Here is a 22,273-nt window from a genome sequence, read left to right as displayed (position 1 = left end):
CATTTAGGGCCACATTTTTCACATTTGGTGCCTTTTGTCGGTGATTTTACCATTTTTTAAATTTATTTTTAATTTTTATTTTAAGGAGGCTCCATGCCCAACATGGGGCTTGAACTACATGACTCTGAGATCAAGAGTCGCACGCTCCACCAACTGAGCCAGCCAGGCGCCCCAGTGATTTTGCTATTTAAAAAAGAAGGCAGTTGGGCACCTGGCTGGCTCAGTTAGTGGAGCGTGCGACTCTTGGTCTCGGGGTTTATGAGTTCAAGCCCCACGTAGGGTGTAGAGATTACTTTAAAAAAAATAAAATCTTTAAAAAGAAGGCAGTGATGTGCCTTACGGAGAAAATGCCTCTTGGAAAAGCTTCATTTAGGTACAAGTTATTGTGCTGTTAGCCGTAAGTGAGTTCATTGCTCATGAATCAACAATGTGTATTAAATAAGGCATCTTTAAACAGAAACGCACATAGGGGCACCTGACTGGTAGAGCACACAACTCTTGATCTCGGGGTTGTGAGTCTGAGCCCCACGCTGTGTGCGGAGATTACTTAAAAATTAAAACAAAACAAAAACAGACAGAAACACATAAAACAAGGTTACCTACTGAATGCCTGGCAGAATATCATGACCAGGGGCTCATAGGAACCTAACCCCACAGGAGCAATGGCTCGATATCCACTAATTCCTAGAACACAACTGCTGTGAATGACACGAATTGACTGCCTATGTATTTCAGTTACTATTCGTGCAACTTTTTTGTAGGTTTGAAATTTTTCAAAATCAAACGTTAAAAATTTTTTTTGCTTAGAGGCTCACCTGATTGGGGCACCAGGAGAAATAATACCAGGCAGTCCAGACCCAACAAATACACACACAAGGTGTCCCTTATGAGTATATTTATGTGCGTGCACATACACGTGCATGCACACACACGTGTGCACACAAACACACACACACACACACACACACACACACACGACACCGAACGGGGAGGGAGGTCAAGACAGAAAAGACAAGAAGCATCCAAGTGGCACGGGCACAGGGAGGAGGAGGGACAAAGGGAGCGTTTGTCCCCACTCTGGCTCCCACTGGTGGCCTCCTACCGGGAGGTGAACCCGAAGCTGGAAGAACAGGAAGTGCTTATTCTCTCAGAGGAAAGTTTCAAAGTGCAGTCGTTTCTCTTAAAAAAAAAAAAAAAAAAAGCCTCTTCCCTCCACTCTCTGCCCCCTTACAAAAGCCCAATCCTCTGAGCTGGCTGTCCTTGAGGCTGGGGCAGGACGAGGTCGTGGGGAGCGGCGTAAGGCCAGAGATCTGACGTGCCCGAGCCCAGAAGCGCTTACGCATAGTGGCTGGCGGGTGTCAGGGGGTGATCCCCTCTGTGGTCCAGCTGGTCCTGCAGGCGGGCAAACTCAGCCAGCTCGTTGAGCTCCTGGAACTGTCGGTCCGTCTTATGGCTGACCAGTGAGCGGTAGAAGTGGACGGCAAAGACGATAAAGACCAGGCCGAAGGGGACCATGATGGTAGTGGAGGCGATGGCGGCAGCCTGGCCCGGGGTGATGCCGCCCGTGCTGCCGTTGACGCTGGCCACCGCGCCACCAGCCGTGGGCTTGCTGGTGGGCCGGGGCTGCCCCGGCTGCTTCTTGAGGGGCAAGAACTTGACCCAGCAGAGCAGCACGACCTCGGCCAGGAAAAGCAACGTGCCGATGACGGTGGAGAAGGCCCAGGCTAGCTCGATGTGGCGGTGCATGCGCTCATGGGGCGACTCCTTGACCGAGTTGAGGTTGTGCACGTTGCTCACCGCCTCGATGTTGGGCAGGATGCAGGTGCTGATCATGAGCGCGAACAGGTGCACGGCCACCAGCACCGTGGTGCAGGCGCTGAAGGCGATGAGCAGCCCCGGCGGGTAGTCGTGGTCGGCGTCCAGCTGTACCTCCACCATTGCCACCTAGGGGGTAGGGGAGAGGCGGGCTGAGCGCCAGGACCGTCACGGCCCACAGAGCCGCACTCAAATCCTGGCTCCCCATCAAGCTCCTGGACGTTGGGCCAGTCACCTGGCCTCTCTGAGCCTCAGTTTCCTTATCTATATAGTGGGGATAACAGGACTCACTCACTCAGGGTTGAGAGAGTACTAGTGAAGATAGCAGGTTTGGAGCCCAGGCTGCCTGGAGTTGAATCCCAGTTCTGCTACTTGCTCGCCACATGTCCGTGGGAAAATCACTGAGCTCTCTTGAGCCTCAACTTCTTTATTTGTAAAAGCAAGATACCACAGTAGTTCATAGGATTATTTCAACGGTTAAGTGAGAGTCCCTGGTACATGGTAAACATCTCCCAAATAGTCACCACTGCTCCTAACACCCAACCACCACAAACAGTTAAGATGGTAAGTCTGATGTGTATTTCACTATGATACAGTTTCATTAAAAAAAAAGCAGCAGCAAGCAACCACTAACCACTCTCTCTGCTGGCCCCACATCTGTTCCCAAACACAGGCTTCTCCTTCATGCCCTGCTCCAGGGACAAGGAGAGGGGTGGGGTAGAGAGATGAAGGCCCTCCCAGGTCAGGCCCAGGCCCTTTCTGAGAACACAGCGCACCAACCAACAAGGAACGCAGAAGCTTCCCAGAAGACACAGAGCCCAGTGCTACCGCAGTGTGGCTGGCAAGCCTGGGGCCATCTCCTCCCCCAGCCCCCCTAGCCCCCGCTCCGGGCCCCACAGCTGACGCAGTAGCTGCTTCCCAGTTCCTGGAGACGTGTGGACCCAGGGTCATCAGGGGCACATTCCGGGCCTGCCACCTGATGCTTCTCACCTGGGCCCTTGCAAATCATGCCCATGTGAAGGAGCCGGCTCGTCATCAGATCTGCGGGTAGTGGGCACGCTGCCAGGGTCTGCCTGCCCGGGCTGGAGGGACTGGGCCAGCAAGCGCCAATGACAATACCATTAAGCATACTGACCCTTCATAAAGTGTTTGCTCTGTATGTACCAGGCTCGGGGCGGGGGGGTGTCCAATGCTGAGATGTATCCCCTCACCCCATACCAGCCTACCCTGACCCCTCCTTATTCCTGGGGAAGGGCTGGGCTCTTTCTTTCCCTACTAGCTCTCCTGCCCGAATGCCTGGTCCTGTTTGCTTTCATTTCTTGTACCTCTCTGTACCCTGCCTTTGGCCTGGAAAGGCAGTGTGGGGCAGTGGTTGGGGGCACGGGCTCTAGAGCCATGCTGCCTGGCTTTGAACCTTGACTCCTCTGCCCTTTCTTCGGCTATATGACTCTGGCAAGCTCCTTCAACTTTCTGGGCCTCGGTTTCCTTATCTGTAAAATGGGAATAACGGTACATGATCAGAGGATTGTTGTGAGGACTAAGTTGTTTGTAAGATACTTAGGTCCATGTAAAATACTTAGCGCCTGGCACAGAGTAAACACTCAATAAAAGGGAGCTTTATTATTATTTCTCAGCTTAGAAACCTCATCTCCAAACCTACTACCTCTACATGGAATCCTCTGGGATTTCTACCCTCCTGCTGGAGAGGTACACTTGGAATGATAGAACAGCAAGGCCAAACTGGGGGCCTGAGTCCTGGCTCCAGAACCACCCCTGCTTCCTTGTTTGACCTTGGTCGAAACCCTCCCCTCTTATCTGTAAAAGGAGGACACATGGCGAGATGAAGGTCACGGGGTAGAGCTGATGTGGGGTCTGACACCTTTGAGAATCTGGTGAAAATAATGGATACCCTCCTCAGAACATCCAGGTATATATATATATATATTCACAGGACTTTTCAGACAATTTTAACGAGATTCACAGACTCTTGCCCTACACTTGCCACAATGGATGACCATATGAACAATTCAGCCCAGGAGTTCTCAAACTCCTATAAACCTGGGGCAGTGCCATCAGGATTTCAACTCTTTTTTTAAGATCACTGGTGTTGGGATGCCTGGGTGGCTCAATCGGTTAAGTGTCCGCCTTCGGCTCAGGTCATGATCCCAGGGTCCTGGGATCGAGCCCCGCATCGGGCTCCCTGCTCAGCAGGAAGCCTGCTTCTCCCTCTCCCACTCCCCCTGCTTGTGTTCCCTCTCTCTGTCAAATAAATAAATAAAATCTTAAAAAACAAAACAAAAAATAATAAGATCACTGGTGGCCTAATGCCAATCCTGAGACTTCTTAGTACACACAGGTGAGGGCAGGCCACCAGGGCACAATGAGTTAAGGGACACATCCCAAGACCCCCTGGTCTCTGTCACCAGGCCTGCTGCCCACGCTGGAAAAGGGGGGCACCCTCCAGCAATGCGTGCCTCCTGCTACCACCTCCCCACCCCACCCAGCACTTCCTCTTCCTGTTTTGGCCTGTTGCCCCGGAACCTGAAACCAAAGAAGGGACAAGCAGGAGAGCCCGCTGCTTGGCTGCCCCAGGTCCCCTGGCTAAATTTATTCACTCACTGGAAATGTCCACACCCATTAGGTACATCAGGCCCTGAGCTGAGCACTGGGGGTAACATACATAGGTAACTACTCTGTTCCCTTACAGAACAGATGATGTCTCCCCCTCTACGTAGCCGGGAAGAATGAATTGGTTCCTCCACTTAACAAAGCTGCTAGGTGACCCCGGACAGGTATTTCAACCTCTCTGTATCACATCTATAAAATAAGGGCCTATTTATGGTTTTTACAAGCATTCAATGAGCTAAAGAATACAAAGCCTTTAGAACAGGACCTGGCATATAGTAAGCTTAATAAAGTGTCAATGATTATGAGCAACATCATTATTATTCTTTTACAAATGAGGAAACAGTCTCAGAGAGGTGAGGTCAGCTGTCCCAGAGGTTGTAAGAACTGCTACTAAGTGGGAGCTCTGAACTCAAGTCCTCTTGGCTCTAAAGCCCGGGGATGATAGGAGTGCTTTTCCCACATGGATGCTGCTACACATCGAATGTTTATGTTCCCTCTAAATTCACACCTTGAAAACCTAACCCCCAACGTGATGGTCTTAGGAGGTGGGGCCTCTGGGAGGTGATTAGGACACGAGGATGGAGCCCTCCAAGCAGGATTGGTGCCCTTAAAAAGAGAGCCCGGAGAGCCCCTTGCCCCTCCTGGGACGGGAGGGCACACTGAGTAGACAGCAGCTGTGAGTCAGGAAGCCAGTCCCTCAACAGATTCTGAATCTGCGGAGACCTTGATCTTGGACTTTCAGCCTTCAGAAGTGTGAGGAAATAAATGTCTGCTGTTTATAAGCCGCCCAGTCTGTCCGTCTGTTACAGCAGCCCAGACAGACTAAGACAGTCGCTGAGGAGACTGATGGATGAGGTCTTGACATGTAAGCATTTAACACAGGGCCAGACCACAGGAGGTGCTCAATCAATTTTAGTTGAAAAGAAAAGCAGGGGGCTTGAAGCAGAAGAGAAAGAGCCCAGGGGCGTCTGGCTGGCTCAGGTGGTAGAAAATGCAGCTCTTGACCTCGGGGTCATGAGTTCGAGGCCCACGTTGGGTGTAGAAATTGCTTAAATAAATAAAATTTAAAAAAAAGAAAGAATAACCCCTGGACACAGTCAGCTCAGGCTGGAGAGTATGGACCCCACGAGCCAAGGTTCTGCCCTCTGGGGTGGGTGACGAGGTCGGATCCCCATTCTGGGCCTGGTCTGCCCCAGCTCCAAACCTGGGGCTTAAGGAGCAAGTGTGCCCCAAACCACACTGGGCCAGATGGCTACCTCGGCAGGACAGAGACCATCTTTTCCATACCATGTGTCACACTCACAGGATCCAGGACCAGGAATCATACCTACAGGCACATATTCGGCCTGGGGACACCAGAACCCACCAGCCCTCCCTAAGGTCTTAAGCTGGGGAAACGCTGGGCACTCCAAAGAAGAGGAAAGGCCCGGCTGCCAAGCTCTGGAAGAAACGCCATCACCCTCACCACCAGCCCCGACAATTCCTGGGACTTTGACCATACCAGCTGGCTGTATGTACCGTTGCCACCCCGGGGACCAAGTTCAGCACCATGGGGCTGCAGAAAGGTATAACATGGAGAATGAACAGATGGCACGCGTCTTGGATCCTGATAAAAACCATTCATGGGAATACGAGCCACTGTTTTTTCCAGAATGCTTCCCTCTTGGGAAATCCCCCCACAGATAGGGAGAGTAAAGTCAAGGGGGCCTTGCGGAATCTGGCAGGCAACTCCCAGGGCCCCAGCTGAGTCCCAGAGAGATCGGATCAGATCAGATTGCAAGCAGCTTCGCAAGGTAAATATAGCCAGAGTGCTGGGCCTGTTAACCCAAAATAAACAGCTCCCAGCCAGCCAAGGGCCTGCTTGAACCTGGTCACATGGGGCCTAAAGGGACAGGAAGGATGAGAGACTGCCAGCCTCACCGCACACTGGTCCATGGACCCTGCACAGGGGCCACTGGGATGCCAATTTTTAAGCATGAGCCAAGAAGAGGACCACGTGATTCTGCACAGGGTGAGGCCTGGCTGGTCTTGCCAGGCATTTGCCTGCTATGCCCGAATGCCAACCACCTCTCCTCGGTCCTGCTGGGCTCCATGGAGACCCCTGCCACCTGGCGCCTGGAAGTCCAGGCCCTTCGGAGGCAGCCCTCCCATGCCTGGCCCGACCCCAGCGTCCACAGTTGGGAGATCCAACTGTCCTTTTTCCAAGCCTGGGCTTCACTGTTGACTCTTCTAGGAGGGTGGGTGGCCGCGGCCTGGAACACTAGGGCCGCCAAGCAGTCACCCAGGGTCACCTGGAGCTGTCTGAGCCTGCCGGCCCTACCTCAAATGCAAACCATCTATTAAGAGATGATCGAGGCCTAGTCTAGTGGTTTACAAACTCTTTTGACCACTACAGTCCAGTACTCCAAATATTCTACAAATAGATAAACATTTATAAAAGAAACAAAAGTTTCCCCAAACAATACTTCTCCTTAAAGGACGCTGATAGAGCCTACCCGTACAACAAGCAATGCACGCTGCTCTTTTGTTAGGTTCTTATTTCATTAAAAAAAAAAAAATGCTGGTTGCAAGTCACCAAATTTACCTCATAAGCCAAACGGTTTGAACCTGCAGGTTCTGGGGAGGACAGGCGTAGGCTTTCTAATTCCAATGTCCTCAGGTTTTACCTTCCAAGTCATCCCCACTCTGGGGCCTCCCAGGTGAGGCCGGGACCACTCACCCATTGGTGGGAAATAGGTATTGAGAGCTTACTATGTGCTTGAAGGATCTTGAGGCTCCGCTGGAGAGAGCGCAGGAAGTAGGAGGGCAAAATCCTGGCCCCAGGGAGGATGGCAGGCCCTGAACATTTAGGCAAATAAGTATTTTCAGACTGTGATAAGTGTCCTTCCATCCCCGCTCCCCCACCACCGCACTCACCAAACATGTCCTAAAGACGGAATCACACGACTTGTTTCCCCCGCTCTACTCTTATTTCCCTCTGTTTCCCCAGCATTCAGCACTGGGGCTTGTCCCTCTAGGGGTCAAAACATTACTGGAAGAAATAAATGAAGGTAAGACCTGATCTTCAGGTATTTCAGCCCCATGTCTCTGACATCTCTGGTGGACCATCCTCGGCGATCCATCCGGAAGACCACATTAGAACCTCCGATGACATTCATTTACTATTTAGCTCCTCCTTTCAACTTTTTAATTTTGTATTTTTATGTGTTTGTAATATACGTATCATATTAAGGCATATCTCATTCATAAGGATACCGATACTGAGCCTACGACTAACATTTTTTTTTGAGGGGTATGCACTCAAAAATTTGGATGCTGCTTAGACCAGGGGCTGGCAAACCGTGGCCTCTAGACTGCAGTTTTTGTAAATAAAGTTTTATTGACACGCAACCAAACCCATTCATTTCCCTATCCTCTGCGGCTGTTTTCCAGCTAAAATGGCAGAACTGAAGGATGCCTGGGTGGCTCAGTTGGTTAAGCGTCTGCCTTCGGCTCAGGTCATGATCCCAGGGTCCTGGGATTGAGCCCCACATCGGGCTCCCTGCTCGGCGGGAGGCCTGCTTCTCCCTCTCCCACTCCCCCTGCTTGTGTTCCCTCTCTCGCTGTCTCTCTGTCAAATAAATAAATAAAATCTTTAAAAAAATAAAATAAAATTTATGAAAGGCTACCTTCAAGTCCCATTACAGAGAAACCTGGTGGCTTTTGTTTACAACCTTCTCAGTTTTACTTCTCCAAGGGACCCCACCCCAACTCCAAACACTGATTTCCATCATGCCACCTTGAGAAACCCTAGAGTTCTCCTTTGCCAGCCCTGAACCCAACAACCAGCAGAACTCAACAGGGTTCCCAGCTGAAAAATCCAGAAATTCATGACAGGCACTTGTTAAGTTTTACAAAAGGCTTCTCAGCTAGGCAGGGAGCTCCATTTATAAACAGCCTGGAGTGCAAAACCCCACATCTGGAAGGATTCAAAGGCCCAGCTATCAACCAGCTACAGTAGCCAGAGGGCGGTTAAGTAGAAATGGTTCCAAGTCAGACCCACCAGTTCTTGAATTCTACTAGCTGGGTATCTTAACCTCTATGTTTCTATGAGACTTAGGTTTTTTTTAGCTTCGGGTTTTTTGTTTTGTTTTGTTTTGTTTTGTTTTGTTTTAAAGATCTTATTTATTTGACAGAGAGGAAGAGAGAGAACACAAGCAGGGGGAGTGGCAGGGAGAGGGAGAGGGAGAAGCAGACTCCAATGAGCAGGGAGCCCTACTCAGGTCTCAATCCCAGGACCCCGGGATCACGACCCGAGCTGAAGACAGACGCTCAACCGACTGCACCACCCAGGCGCCCCTTAGCTTTTGTTTTTGTTTTTAGATTGTATTTATTTATTTGAAAGAGAGACAGAGAGAGCACGAGCAGGAGGAGGGGCAGAGAGAGAGGGAGAAGCAGATGCCTCACTGAGCACAGAGCACCCCTCTCACCCCGTCCCCCATCATGACCTGAGCTGAAGTTAGATGCTTAACCAACTAAGCCACCCAGGTTGCCCCAAACCTTAGTTTTTCTATCTATAGTACATATCTTTAAGAGTTGAACTAAGGATTAAATAAGAATGAAAGAAAAGGGTCCAGGCTCATGCCTGGAAGTTAGTAAAGAGTAACATCATCAACATCATCAAGATTATTCTAGAATTCATCACACAACTCTTCCCCTTTAAAACCTTGCACGACTCCTTACTGCCTACGTAAGAATTCAGATTTTTGAAACAGTCAGTCAAGGCCCTCCCTGTAACATCTTCCCTGACCAGATTCACCTTTCTCATCTACTCCTTAGACACCCTCAACTCCAGCTACACCAGCCCCGCTGCCTCTACCTGAGACCCTAAATTTCTCATCTTTATAACTTTGTTCCCAATCCTTCCTCTGATCAGAGGGCTCTTCCTCAAGCCCTAACTCTACCACTTCAAGGTTTAGCTGGAATCTAAATGAGTTAACCTTTTAAAGCAGTCCCATGAGAACAAGGGTGAGCTAGATTCCTGAAAACCTGGGCCAGGTACATTCTAAGGGCTTTGCAGATACTAACTCAATGAATCCTCACACCAAGCCTATGAGGTAGGTACTACTATTATCCCCATTTTACAGGTAAGGAAGCCCCAAGGCCCAGAGACATTAAATAACTTTCCTAGGATCTCGGGGTTTTAAGTGGTAGAGCCGGAATTTGAACTCAAGTTGTCTGGCTTCAGTCCTCGTTCTTTGCTTGGTCATACTGAAGCCTCCCAGCTCTGTCCTCCTCCCACTCTGGTAAGTCCAATTCCACAGCAATGGGGCCACACCAGGGTCAAGGGCTCTGCAGCTCACCAGCCAAGTAACTTCGGGCAAGTTTTTCAGCTGGGACAAGCACCTACCCTCACCAGGCTGTGTGAAGATCACAAGAGACGGTACAAGTAAAAACACTTAGCACAATGTCTGGCCTATGGCAAGAGCCCAATCAACAAAAGCAATGATTACTATTCGTAATTAGCCCTGGGAGTAGAAACAGTAATTTCTCACTCATCTCCATGCCCCCTGAACTCTGAACATATCCCACAGGCTCAATGTCTTATGATTTCAGCTCTTCCCTCCAACTAATTTTCACAGAAATTCCAAGCAACTTCTGAAGCCGCTCTGGAACCTGGGAACAAAAGGGTGCTGGCGGGCAGAGAACTTGAGGAGGCAGATAATCCAAAAATAATTGATCCCAGGTCGTGGAAAGCATTTTGTTTACGGCAGCAGGCTGACCTTCCCAATTATCTTCTGCTTAGGCTAACGTTACAGCCTGTCCTCCCCAGCAAACCAAGACTGCCAGTGGGCTCACCACGGTCCTGCACAACACGGGGTCGGGCCAAGGGGGCTGCCTCTCACAGAGATAAACTGAGGCATAGATGACCCGAGTCATAGCCCACGAGGGTACCTGTGGCTCAAGAAGCACCTGCAGGATGCTAACCATATGCTACATCAAGTGCCCCTGGTTTTGGAGTCTGGATGCTGAGCCCAGCAAAGGCCTGTTGTTTCTAGAATGCCGTCAGGAGTGGGACTCTTGGCTGCAGACTAGAGGGTCCAGCTAAGGTGTGTACGATCAGATCCTGAAAATTCCTCCACCTCTTGTGGGCCCAATCGGGACTCATAATGAATCCTCACGCAAGTCCATGGCACAGCAGGAATGTGGGTATGTCTCCCCTTTGTCCACATGACAAAACTGGCTCCAGAGCAGAGAGCTGCTCATCTGAGATCCCACAGCCTATCTCGCCAGCACATCAGGGCACCCGGCCAGGCCTTTGCGCCGAGCAGCGAGTCTCTCAATCCCCTCCAGGCTCTTGGGAGACCCTCCCTCAATCTCACCTGCTGAACCTGTGAGCCTGGCAGCCTTGCCAACTCTCCCACCCTTAGAGATCAGAGGTCACATCAGTGCCTCTCTGGTTTTCCAGGTCTCTAGGAAGGAAGCCCTCTGGGGGCAGGAAGTTGGGTGTGCTGACTCATGGGCCAAGGGAGAGTAGTCCAGGAAACTCGCTCACTCTGTTTCCACGGTGCTGGGTCGTGTGGCACCCCTTCCTCTCAGAGGCTCACTCGCAAGGATGGGTGTCTGTCGTGGGGGGTGGGGCACAGGCAGACCTGCCTGCCTCTCGGATCTGTCTGTCCCCCCCCAACTCCCTTTCTCCCACAGATTTACACTCACAGCAAATGCAGTTACCCTCTTATAACTGCCTCCCCAGAATGGGGGCTGTGATGGGGTTCAGCCCCTCCCTGCCAGAGGAACTTTGGGGAGTTCATCTGCGGAGTCAGGAAGCCTTCTCCACCCTGGCCAGGGAAAATAAAGGTCCCCAAGATACACTCTGGGTGAGCCAAGGCCCACCCAATGCCACTGCCTATCCCCGCTTCCTGACTTCCTGCAGTGTTTTTTAGCAGGAGGAAGAGGAAGGTGCCATCTGATTAGGAGGCTGGCTTCTCGAGGACAAAGAGGACTCCAGAGGGCAGGGAAGTGCCACCCATCAGATCCTCACTTCTCTTGGAGTGGGAAGGGGCCTGGGCAGCTATGGATTTATGACCCCAAGAAAAAGGGGAACAGGTGTGCCACCATGTTCAACCCAGAGCACAGCTGTGAAAAGCTAATGGTGTCACTCCCCGCCCCCAAACTGTAACATTTTATTTTGCTTAGCTTTCCTGCTCTCTTATTTCCTAGGAGACGTGGTCCGAACATGTCCCTGGCTGGACACTGATCAGAACTCCATATGCCACAAAAGGCCTAAGTGCCCAAGGTAGTTCTGGCTGCCAGCAGACTCGGGTTCAAATCCCGCTCTAGCAGACTAGCTGTATGGCCTTGGGAAGGTCCTGTGGCAAAACCACCTCAAAGGATGCTTGAGGAGTTAGTGTGAAAGTTTAGGGGACCTAAACAATGCTTAGTACAGGGTGAGTGATTGGTAAACGGTCAGCTAGTCTTTTTTTTTTTTTTTTTTTTTTAAAGATTTTATTTATTTATTTGAGAGAGAGAATGAGAGAGAGAGAGAGCACATGAGAGGGGGGAGGGTCAGAGGGAGAAGCAGACTCCCCGCCGAGCGGGGAGCCCGATGCGGGACTCGATCCCGGGACTCCAGGATCATGACCTGAGCTGAAGGCACTCACTCAACCAACTGAGCCACCCAGGCGCCCCACGGTCAGCTAGTCTTAAGAGATTCTTCAGGCAAAGGCAGAGACTAGTCTCTAAGGATTTGGGACTGACAGAACAGAATTCCACCATATGACCTAAACCAAAAACTACTGTGCCACTCCTTTACACAAACACAGATTCTCTCATCCCCTCTCAAGGGCTTCCTCAATTTAATTCTTAAAGTCAGAGATACTTTTAAGCAGCAGCCTTCATTTACTGATTCAGAAATCAAGATCCAGAGAGAAATGCGTCTGAGGTCACATAGGCTGCAAGGGGCAAGCTAGGAGAGCTCTTCCCCAACCCCCATCACCTGGCTTTTTCACTGAGGCCCAGTGTGCTCTGGGCTCGCTCAGGCCTTCTAAAAAGTTCAGGCTGCGTTGGCCCACTTGTTTGTAGAACACAGGGAGAGTACCAGACACACTCCCAAGAAAACACGAGGGTGCAGCCACTCCCTCCCTCAAGGCCAAGGGCTTAGCTCACTCACTGGGGAGACATGAGCGCTCTGGGCTAGAGACCTTGGGAGAAGAGGAGGGCAGACCCTACTCACACAGGCTGGTGTCACACAGTGATCATCATGAATTGTTCTGCAGGCCCTGCTGGGGAAGACTCCAGGCCTGAAGGCACCCTTAGGAGCAATTCTCTGACCAACCTGCAGCCTCACGCAGCCCACCCCTCAGAGGCCTGTTTCTCACTCCAGCCCAGCCTGGCATGGGAAGAGGAAAGGATGTCTGCCCCCACCCCCATCAGTTGAAAGCCCATTCAAGGGGAACATGTCCCACCCTCCTCCCCCACACCCCGTGACTCAGTGGCAAGTTTCTGGAGAAGAAACTGAGGGTGGAGAGTGGTTGTCAAAACCCTAGGGTGAGGCTCTCGGAAAATGCAGTGGGAGAAAGTGTCAGGAAATCCCCTCTACTAGGTGATAAAAGGACGTGCCCAATACCTTTTGGCCTCAAGTGTGGGGTCACAAGAAAAACAGCTCAGGGGTCCGACTCCTCCTCCCCACCTCCTGACATCTACTCCCACGGAGATCAGACCCTTTATGTCCTTCTTTTGCCCCTGAACATACGTGGGACTGTCTTCTTACACATCTACTTCAAAGATCCTGCTGTTTCTCTCCACTTGCTGCATCAAAGTTGCCCATCTGAAGGCATCTGAGCCCCCCAACCCTGGACATTTGTCTGACACCCAATCTCCCACACCAGATGTCGCTTGTCGCCCACCTCTCCTCGGATCCAGTACCTCTGGCCCCCTTCAGCGTCCACGACACCTTTCTCCCAGATCTTCCCCGCACCCCCAGCCCGCACGGCCCGCCCGGCCTGCTCCCTGCGGGCCCCGTCGGGGCTGCGGGCGGGAGCGTCCAGGACAGGAGAGGGGGCAGGGTAGGGCGGCCGAGCTCACCATGGCGAAGCCGGAGAGCAGAGCAGAGGTCCGGCTGGAGGCTTTGAGCTTGGCGCGGCTCAAGTAGAGCTTGCGCCAGGACAGCGCCTGCATCGAGTGCTCGTTGAGGCTCATCACCTCGGAGTAACTCTGACCGATCCAGTCCGGGTAGGTGACGGCGGCTGGCGGTGGCGGCGACCCCGGGGGCTCTCCGTCCCCGCTGCGGCGGCGGCTCCGGCGGCTGCCGCTGGTGGTGCTGCCGCCGCTGAGGGGAAGCTCGGGGCTGTTGCTGTTCGGGGGCGGGGCGGGCTCCGGATGCATGGAGCACGGTGCAAAGGCGCGGGCCGGCCCGGGCTCCTGCGAAGGCAGCGGCCCCCACCCTCCGCCGCACCTCCGCCTCCGCCTGAGGCAGCCGCCGCCTGCCCCCCGCGCGGGCCGGGCCTGACCCGGCCGGCCGCCGACGGCGATAAGGAGGTCGAGGAAGCGGCTGCTGCACCAGCTCGCAGGCCCGCCGCGCCGCTTGCAAAAGCCCGGGGCCGCCCGGATGCGAGCCTGCGCGCTAGCCAGCGTCCAAGATCCCTGGCCCGGCCTCGGCGCGCGCTACGATTGGCCGCCGCCTCGGGTTGATTAGCATGCGCCCCCGGCCCATTCCTGACACCCCGCCCACGAAGAGGTGGGCGGTGCAGGAGCGAGTCATGTGACTCATATCCTCGGACGGCACCGCCCACCGTCTCTGGCGACGCTCTGTGAACGCTCGCGCTTCTTCCTGGGAGCTCTCTAGGCCTTTGGGGCCTCGCGGCGCTCTTGCTGCCCGCGCTTCCCATCTCCTCAGCTGCTCCGATGGCCCTTCGCCCGGAGCTCGGACTCCTTAGTCGGGCTGCCTGAGGTCACCTCTTGCTGCCTCCTGAGGCCCATTCCCCCTTGGATCTATGTGGCTCAAGGTCTGGGGGGAAAAAGCAGGCTGAGATAGAGTTCGTTCAGTCTGTACTTACTGAGCAACTACCTGATGCCAGCACTGTTCTGATCGCTGAGGGGGGCGTGGTGATCAGGATGCCCAGGGCAAAATCCCCTGCCTTCGTGGAGCTTACATTCGAGAGGGGAGACACACAAACACCAGGAGTAAATTATAATAGTCTAGGTGATAAATGTATAGAAAAAATAAAGCAGGGTAAAGGGGGTGAGTAGTGCAGGGGTTGCAATTTGTAAAGATTATTTATTTGAGGGAGCGCGAGCGTGGGGGGGGAGGGGCAGAGGGAGAGCGTCCCAAGGGGACTCAGCTGAGCTGAGCATGGAACCTGACAGGGGACATGATCTCACGACCCTGAGTTCACCACCCTACGGAAACCAAGAGTCAGATGCCTGATCTCCTGGGCCACCCAGGCGCCCCGTGGGGGTTGTAATTTTAATTTTAGAATGCTCTGGGCAGGGATTTTTTTTTTTTTTTTGGTCTGTTTTGCTCAATTTGTTCACTTAATGGTTCATCAGCGTCTGCTGTGTAACAGTCCGGCTTGCACCCAGTATTTTTTTTTTTTTTTTTAAGATTTTATTTATTTATTTGAGAGAGAGAGAATGAGAGACAGAGAGCATGAGAGGGAGGAGGGTCAGAGGGAGAAGCAGATTCCCCGCGAGCAGGGAGCCCGATGCGGGACTCGATCCTGGGACTCCAGGATCATGACCTGAGCCGAAGGCAGTCGCTTAACCAACTGAGCCACCCAGGCGCCCCACCCAGTATTTTTTTGAATGAATGAATGCTCAAACCCATTCAGCAAGTGTTTACTGAGCATCTATTAAGTGCGAGGCTAAGGGATTCCGGGAAAGTGGTAAACTTCATGGACTCTTATATTTTAGTGGGGACAATAGGTAATAAATAAGTAAGTTTACACTTTTCTGACTTGGTCACATTTGAGATGAGACCTGAACCAGCGATGCAAAGAGCCAGGAACCTGCCTTCCCGGGGAAGGGAACAGTAAGTGCAGAGACCCTGAAGAGCAATATCTGGCTGCTGGAGCATTAGGATGGCGATTTAGCTGGGGAATAGTGAAGGGCAGAGGTGAGGTGGGGTTAGAGTCCTAGGCTTAAGACTGTCCCTTAGGATGTGAACTCCAGGGGGGCAGGGACATTTACTGTCGGTTTCAAAACTCTACCAGTATCTAGAATAGCTCTTGGCACATAGGCAGCATTCAGTAAGCATCTGTTGAATGAATAAGTGTGGGAGAGACAGGGATGAGTGAAGCTCATAATTAGCCCAGTCAAATCACAAGCAGGAGGCATTCCAGGTCAGCGATGGTGAAATTTAACTCTTGTCACCACTAGAGAGCGCCCCTCCACTCCCCCACATTATGGGATAAACCTGAAGGCCCCTTCCTCCCCAAAGTCTCAGGGATTCCTCCGAGGCCATTCTGGGAGTTTTCATGAACACTAGGAAAATTGGAATTTGAAATCTCCCCTCACTGGGCTTGTTTCTTGGATGGCCTTTTCTTATCACTCCTCCTACTTAACCAACTGTGTTCAAAAACCACCTCCAGGGCGCCTGGGTGGCTCAGTTGTTAAGCGTCTGCCTTCAGCTCAGGTCATGATCCCAGGGTGCTGGGATGGAGTCCCGCATCGGGCTCCCTGCTCAGCCAGGAGCCTGCTTCTCCCTCTCCCACTCCCCCTGCTTGTGATCCCTCTCTCGCTGTGTCTTTCTCTGTCAAATAAATTAAAAAAAAATCTTAAAAAACAAAAAACACCTCCAAAGAGAGACCTTCCCTTTCTGTCTAAAGTGTCCCCCATTTCACGTTCTATCACCTCACCCCATTTTATTTCTTTTGTAGTTCTGATTACTACAGTATCTGAAATCACCTAGTTTATTTATGTATTGACCTGTTTGTCCATGTCCCCCCACCCCAGCCGATGAGCACCCTGAGATCAAAATTTGTATCCTTTTAAATCACTTCTCCAACACCGCCATGGACTCTCACGGGGTTAGACACACCGGAAACTCCCCAAAGAAGCATGTTCAATGAATAAGATAATGAAAGTGCTTGGGTCTGAGGAATCCTTGCTCAGACAGAATTGGGTATACACAACATTTGGAAGCTGATGGGGCCTGAGTCTGAAAGGGGAAGAGGCTGGAAGCTGGAAGGAGAGATTTGCTGATTTAGAAGGAACAATGGGATCTGGGAGTGGCAGCTCAGCAGGGGGCTTTGGGGCTGGGAAGAAGCCAAGTTTCCTTTCTCCAACTCCTCCATCATGCCCCTCCCCCCTCTCCTTCTAATACTCTGGGCTTTGAATCCTACCATATGCACAGAGCAGAAAAAATAAAAATATTATCCAGACTTGGAGGGGAGGCATCTGGGCAATTCCTGCTTCCAGGCCTTGGCCCTAGAGCCTGGAAAGGGCCTGTGGTTAGTAACCTTTCCCCACCCTTGCTAGAAACAGCTGGGACCTGAGATGCCAAAACTCCATCCCAAACTAACCATTGGAGAGTCAGGTTTGGAACCCCAGCTGCCCATCCCCGCAGGGCCTCCAAGCACCATATATGACTCCCTCTAGTGGCCAGGGAGGTGTGCTCTCAGCCTTTGGGGTTTATATTCAAAAAACCCAAATAGAATTTTTCAATCAATTCTGTGCATGAGTGTATATAGAGATCCAACTGAAAGGGCTGCTGCAACCCGCCCCATCCCCATCACTGGGGCTAGTGAGCACAGCCCAGGGCTGAACAAAGATGCCTTTGGAGATGGGTAGCAAGCGTCCTGTAACATAGGGCGAAAAAATTTGACACTTAAGTAGTACTTACCTGGGGAATCTGGGGGGCTCAGTGGGTTAAGCGTCTGCCTTGGGCTCAGGTCATGATCCCAGGGTCCTGGGATGGAGCCCCGCATTGGGCTCCCTGTTCAGTGGGGAGTCTGCTTCTCCCTCTGCCTTCCACCCTGTCTGCTCGTGCTCCCGATCTCAATCTCTCTAAAATAAATAAATAAAATCTTTTCTTTTTTTTTTTTTAATCTAGAGAGAGTGCGCACAAGCACGGGGAGCTTTTATTATATTGAATATATTATACTCAACTCCGGAATTTCTTACAACAACCCATGGTATTAATATCACCATTTTACAGATGGAAACGTGCAGAAAACCAGTAAGTAGGACATTAAACCCAGTTGGTGAGTCTCCGGAATCTGGGGCTTAACCACCACCAAAGTCACACCTGCCCCTGCATCTCTGGAGCTATTTTGTTAAAATGCAAGTTACTAAGACCCACCCAAGCAGTTTAGGCTTAGCAAGTTCTTCAGGCAAAGTTTGAGAACCACTGAACTAGATGGGCCTTAGTTTTTAAGTACTTTCAGGGTTTTACAATTGGTTTTACCAATGTTCCCTTGGTCACCCAGTTGCAGTGTGACCTTGGGCAAATTACTTAACCTCTCTGAGCCCCCAATCCTCTTAGCAAAAATGGAGATATTACAAATACCTATTCATGGACCCTGAATTTGGACAACTAGTCACTTTCCACAGGCAGGTTTTTGAGGGATAAATCTGATGCCCAGCTGAAGAGGAACCCTCCTGCCCCTTCTTGTCCAATAAGGCCTCAAAGAATTGTCCACTTTCATTTCAGTTTGTTTGTTTGTTTATTTATTAAGTAGGCTCCATGTCCAATGTGGGGCCTGAACTCACAACCCTGAGATTGAAAGACATGCGCCCTACCAGCTGAGCCAGCCAGGCACCTCTTATTTCAGTTTAAAAAGAGAATACTTCATTGGAGCCCATCATGGTTGCTTGCTTCTGTTCACTTCCTTCTCTCATCTAGGCCTCCCCCTCTGACTGCTCTAAGGCTTAAAACCCCTAAATTAGGGGCACCTGGGTGGCTCAGTCAGAAGAGGATGTGTCTCTTGATCTAGCGGTCATGAGTTCAGGCTCCACCTTAGGTGTAGAGATTACTAAAAATAAACTTAAAAAAAAAACACCCTAAATTAATCATAATAAAAATAATAAAATAATAAATAATAAATAATAAAAAAATAATAAAAAGCCAGCATTTCTTGAGCTCATGCCTCTACAGAACAGTGCTTGTATACCTCCGATAATGGGAAGCTTACTCCTTCCAGAAGCCATGCATTTCTGTACTGGTTATTTTTAACAGTTCAAAAGTATTCCTTGTATGGAGCTGGAGCTGGTATAGGCCTCCCTGTGACTCCCACTATGTGCCACAGAGAATGTGTGAAATCCCTCTGCTGCCCAGCCCTGATGCCGGCTCCACAAGACATCTGGAAGGCAGCTTTGGTGAATGATCCAGAAGGCTTTCAGAATTGAAGAACTGGGTGAAGGGAGCTGAAAACAAAGTTAGGTAACTGTCAGGGGACAGGTTGCACAATTCAGAATTAGGATCTGTGGACTGCAGTGTTGATCTCCAAATAATTCTCTGGGCCTAGAGCTCAGAAACTGTACTGGGGAGTCCCTGCTCTGCCTCCCTGGTCCCCAGTTCCTGGGCTCGTGGGGCTTGCTCTTCTCCCTGGTCAGGAGCCATTGCCGGGTCCATGGGTTTGTGCCTATGTCTTTTATGGGTAGTGCTTTTTATGTCCTGGCTAAGAAATCATTGCCAATGGGCGCCTGGGTGGCTCAGTTGGTTAAGCGACTGCCTTCGGCTCAGGTCATGATCCTGGAGTCCCTGGATCGAGTTCCGCATCGGGTTCCCTGCTCGGCAGGGAGTCTGCTTCTCCCTCTGACCCTCCCCCCTCTCATGTGCTCTCTCTCACTCTGTCTCTCAAATAAATAAATAAAATCTTAAAAAAAAAAAAGAAATCGTTTCCAACCCCAAGGTCATGAAGATATTCACCTATGTTTTAAAACTTTAAGACATAAGTAAATAAATCTTAAAAACAAAATACTTTAAGACATAGATTTTGAAAAAAGATGTAGAGGTTTTGTTGTATGTTTAGGCATACGATCCATCTCAAACTGATTTTTGAGGGAAGTAAGTTTTCCCTATTAAAATGCATGGACAGAGGCAGCTGGGTGGCTCGGTGGGCTGAGTGTTGAGTCTCTGACTCTTGATTTCGGCTCAGGTCATGATCTCAAGGTCATGAGATAGAGCCCTGCGTTGGGCTCCTAGCTCAGCGTGGAGTCTGCTTGTCCCTCCCCCTCCCCCAACTTGCATGCAAGAGTGTGCTCAAGCTTTCTCTGTCTCTCAAATAAATAAAGTCTTTTTTAAAAATGCATGGACAGTTTTGTTGAAAGCCAAGTGACTATACATGAAGGTCTGTTTCTGGCCCTCCTCTTCTATCCCATTGCTCTCTTTGTCTATTCTTATGCCAATACATCCTGTCTTGATTATTCTAGCTTTAAAATAAGTCTTGAGGGGCGTCTGGGTGGCTCAGTCATGTAAGCGTCCCACTCTTTTTTTTTTTTAAGATTTTATTTATTTATTTGAGAGAGCGCAAGAGCGAGAGACATCACGGAGGCAGAGGGAGAAGCAGACTTGCAGCTGAACAGAGAGCCCAATGTGGGGCTTGATCCCAGGACCCTGAAATCATGACCTGAGCCACCCAGGCGCCCCAAGGGTTCTACTCTTTTTTTTTTTTAAGGGTTCTACTCTTTTTTTTTTAAGATTTTATTTATTTATTTGACAGAGAGAGACACAGCGAGAGAGGGAATACAAGCAAGGGGAGTGGGAGAGGGAGAAGCAGGCCTCCCACCGAGCAAGGAGCCCGATGTGGGGCTCAATCCTGGGACCCTGGGATCATGACCTGAGCCGAAGGCAGACGCTTAACGACTGAGCCACCCAGGCGCCCTAAGGGTTCTACTCTTGATCTCAGCTCAGGTCTTGATCTCAGGGTCCTAAGTTCCAGCCTCGTATTGGACTACACACTGGAAGCCCAAAAAAGAAAGACCTGTTTTATTTATTTATTTGTTTATTTTTAAGTAGGCTCCATGCCCAATGTGGAGCCCAATTCGGGGCTGGGACTTATGACCCTGATATCAAGATCTGAGCTGAGATCAAGGGTGGGATGCTGGGGCGCTGCCTGGGTGGCTGAGTCAGTTAAGCCTCCCCGACCCTTGGTTTCTGCTCAGGTCATGATCTCAGGATCCTGGGATCCAGCCCCATGTCAGACTCCCTGCTCAGTGGGGAAGCTGACTCCCCACTGAGCAGGGAGCCCGATATGGGGCTCGATTCCAGGACCCTGGGATCATGACCTGAGCCAAAGGCAGACGCTTAACCATCTTGAGCCACCCAGGCGCCCCTCAAATAAATAAATCTTTTTTTTTTTTTAAGATTTTATTTATTTATTTGACAGAGAGAGACACAGCGAGAGAGGGAACACAAGCAGGGGTAGTGGGAGAAGGAGAAGCAGGCTTCCCGCAGAGCGGGGAGCCTGATGCGGGGCTCGATCCCAGTACTCTGGGATCATGACCTGAGCCGAAGACAGACGCTTAACGACTGAGCCACCCAGGCGCCCCTCAAATAAATAAATCTTAAAAAAAAAAAAAGAGTGGGATGCTTACCCGATTAAGCCACTCAGATGTCCAAATAAAATAAATTTTGAAGTCAAGTAAATTAAGTCTTTCAGCTTTGTTCTCCTTTTTCAAAACTGGTGTGGCTACACAGGGTGATTTATATCTCTCAATATATTTTGGAGTAAAATGGGATAAATTTTGTAAATGCATACATGATTTGGGACTCATTGCATCTCTTTGGGCAGGGTATCAGCAGGATTAAACATCTTGGGTGCAACCTTTGTTAGCAAAGCAAGACCAACCAGGCCACACTCTAGAGACCGAGCACCTGAGATCAGGGAGGACTGGTATGAGTTGAATTATGTCCCTGCAAAAAGATATGTTGCCAAAAAAAAAAAAAAGAAAGATATGTTGCAGTCCTAACTCCCACTACCACAGAATGTGACCTTATTTGGAGATAGGGTTTTTAGAGGTAATCAAGTTAAAATGAGGTCCTAATCCAATATGACTGGTGTCCTTATAAAATGGGGAAATTAGGACCCACACAGAAGGGGGGAAGATGATGTGGAGAGATGCAAGGAGGAGATGCCTGAGGTTACCAGAAGGTAGGAGAGAAGCCTGGAACAGAACCGTCCATAGAGCCTTCAGAGGGTACATGCCCTTCTGACACCTCAATTTCCGATTTCTGGCCCTGAGAACTGGGAGACAACGCATTTCTGTTGTTCTCAGTCATCCGGGACACAGTACTTTGTTATAGCAGCCTAGGAACCTAACATAAGTACCCTGGAGTTGAACTGAGGTGGGGTCTCTAGTCAGCCAAGGTCGTTGAGATTGGATGGGTTTGTCAGGGGGCTGCAAGCGTGTTTAAGATGTCAACAGAGGTTAGAGCTAAGGACACCTGGATCTGAATCCCAGCTTCCTCAGTTTATGACTGTGCCACTTTGGGGAAGCAACCCAACCTCTTGGAGTCCCGTCTGTCAAATGGGACTAGCAATGGGACTTGGCAGAAAGGGCTGTTCCATGAAAGACCGTCTGTCTGGCAGTTAGCATGATGCTCAGTAAACTGTGGTTACTATTTTCCCTCTTGTGGGATGTGCTATTCTCGATGAGAGGGGGTTGTCTCATTGCAAATCTAATGAATTGGCTGATCTGTGAGTATTGATGAAAGGCGGAGTATCAGTGAGAATCCAATAGGGAAAAACAGACCCTGGAGTAGGGGAATCTATTATACAAGGAATGGCTTCATAGACAGTGGGAAAGGAGACACAGGGAATGAAGCTGCTGTTGGAAGTAGTACCTGAGGCCCATAGAGAGGGAGAAATACCCTGGCTCCTCCCTTCCTCCCACCCACCAGGCTCCTCTC

The 22,273-nt window shown here is 50.6% G+C and overlaps 2 protein-coding genes across 2 annotated transcripts in view; both read right to left on the bottom strand.

The window, feature by feature from the left end:
• TMEM120B (transmembrane protein 120B) overlaps window positions 1–13,582 on the bottom strand; it is a 98,872-nt gene extending 85,290 nt beyond the window's left edge. Inside the window, exon 1 of the mRNA XM_032431251.1 lies at window positions 13,507–13,582. The gene's annotated coding sequence lies outside the window, so the exon portion shown is untranslated. The remainder of the gene's footprint in view (window positions 1–13,506) is intronic.
• On the bottom strand, window positions 257–14,059 carry ORAI1 (ORAI calcium release-activated calcium modulator 1). Its single transcript, XM_032431252.1, has 2 exons — window positions 13,507–14,059; window positions 257–1,944 (listed from the first exon to the last, which is right to left on the bottom strand). The coding sequence occupies exons 1-2, from the start codon at window positions 13,804–13,806 to the stop codon at window positions 1,336–1,338; spliced, it is 909 nt and encodes a 302-aa protein (XP_032287143.1). The 5' UTR covers window positions 13,807–14,059; the 3' UTR covers window positions 257–1,335.
• Window positions 14,060–22,273: the final 8,214 nt, after the last annotated feature.

This window comes from Phoca vitulina, unplaced genomic scaffold (assembly GCF_004348235.1).
Source record: "Phoca vitulina isolate PV1807 unplaced genomic scaffold, GSC_HSeal_1.0 scaffold46, whole genome shotgun sequence".
Classification (NCBI taxonomy): domain Eukaryota; kingdom Metazoa; phylum Chordata; class Mammalia; order Carnivora; family Phocidae; genus Phoca; species Phoca vitulina.
This window is presented reverse-complemented; position numbering and strand designations above follow the sequence as displayed.

Bases quoted from the DNA above. Each gene is read 5' to 3' on its own strand.
- ORAI1 (XM_032431252.1), bottom strand. From the start codon at position 13,806: ATGCATCCGGAGCCCGCCCCGCCCCCGAACAGCAACAGCCCCGAGCTT. The intron at 1,945-13,506 runs GTGAGCTCGGCC...CCTACCCCCTAG, and splicing joins TGCTCTCCGGCTTCGCCATG to GTGGCAATGGTGGAGGTACA.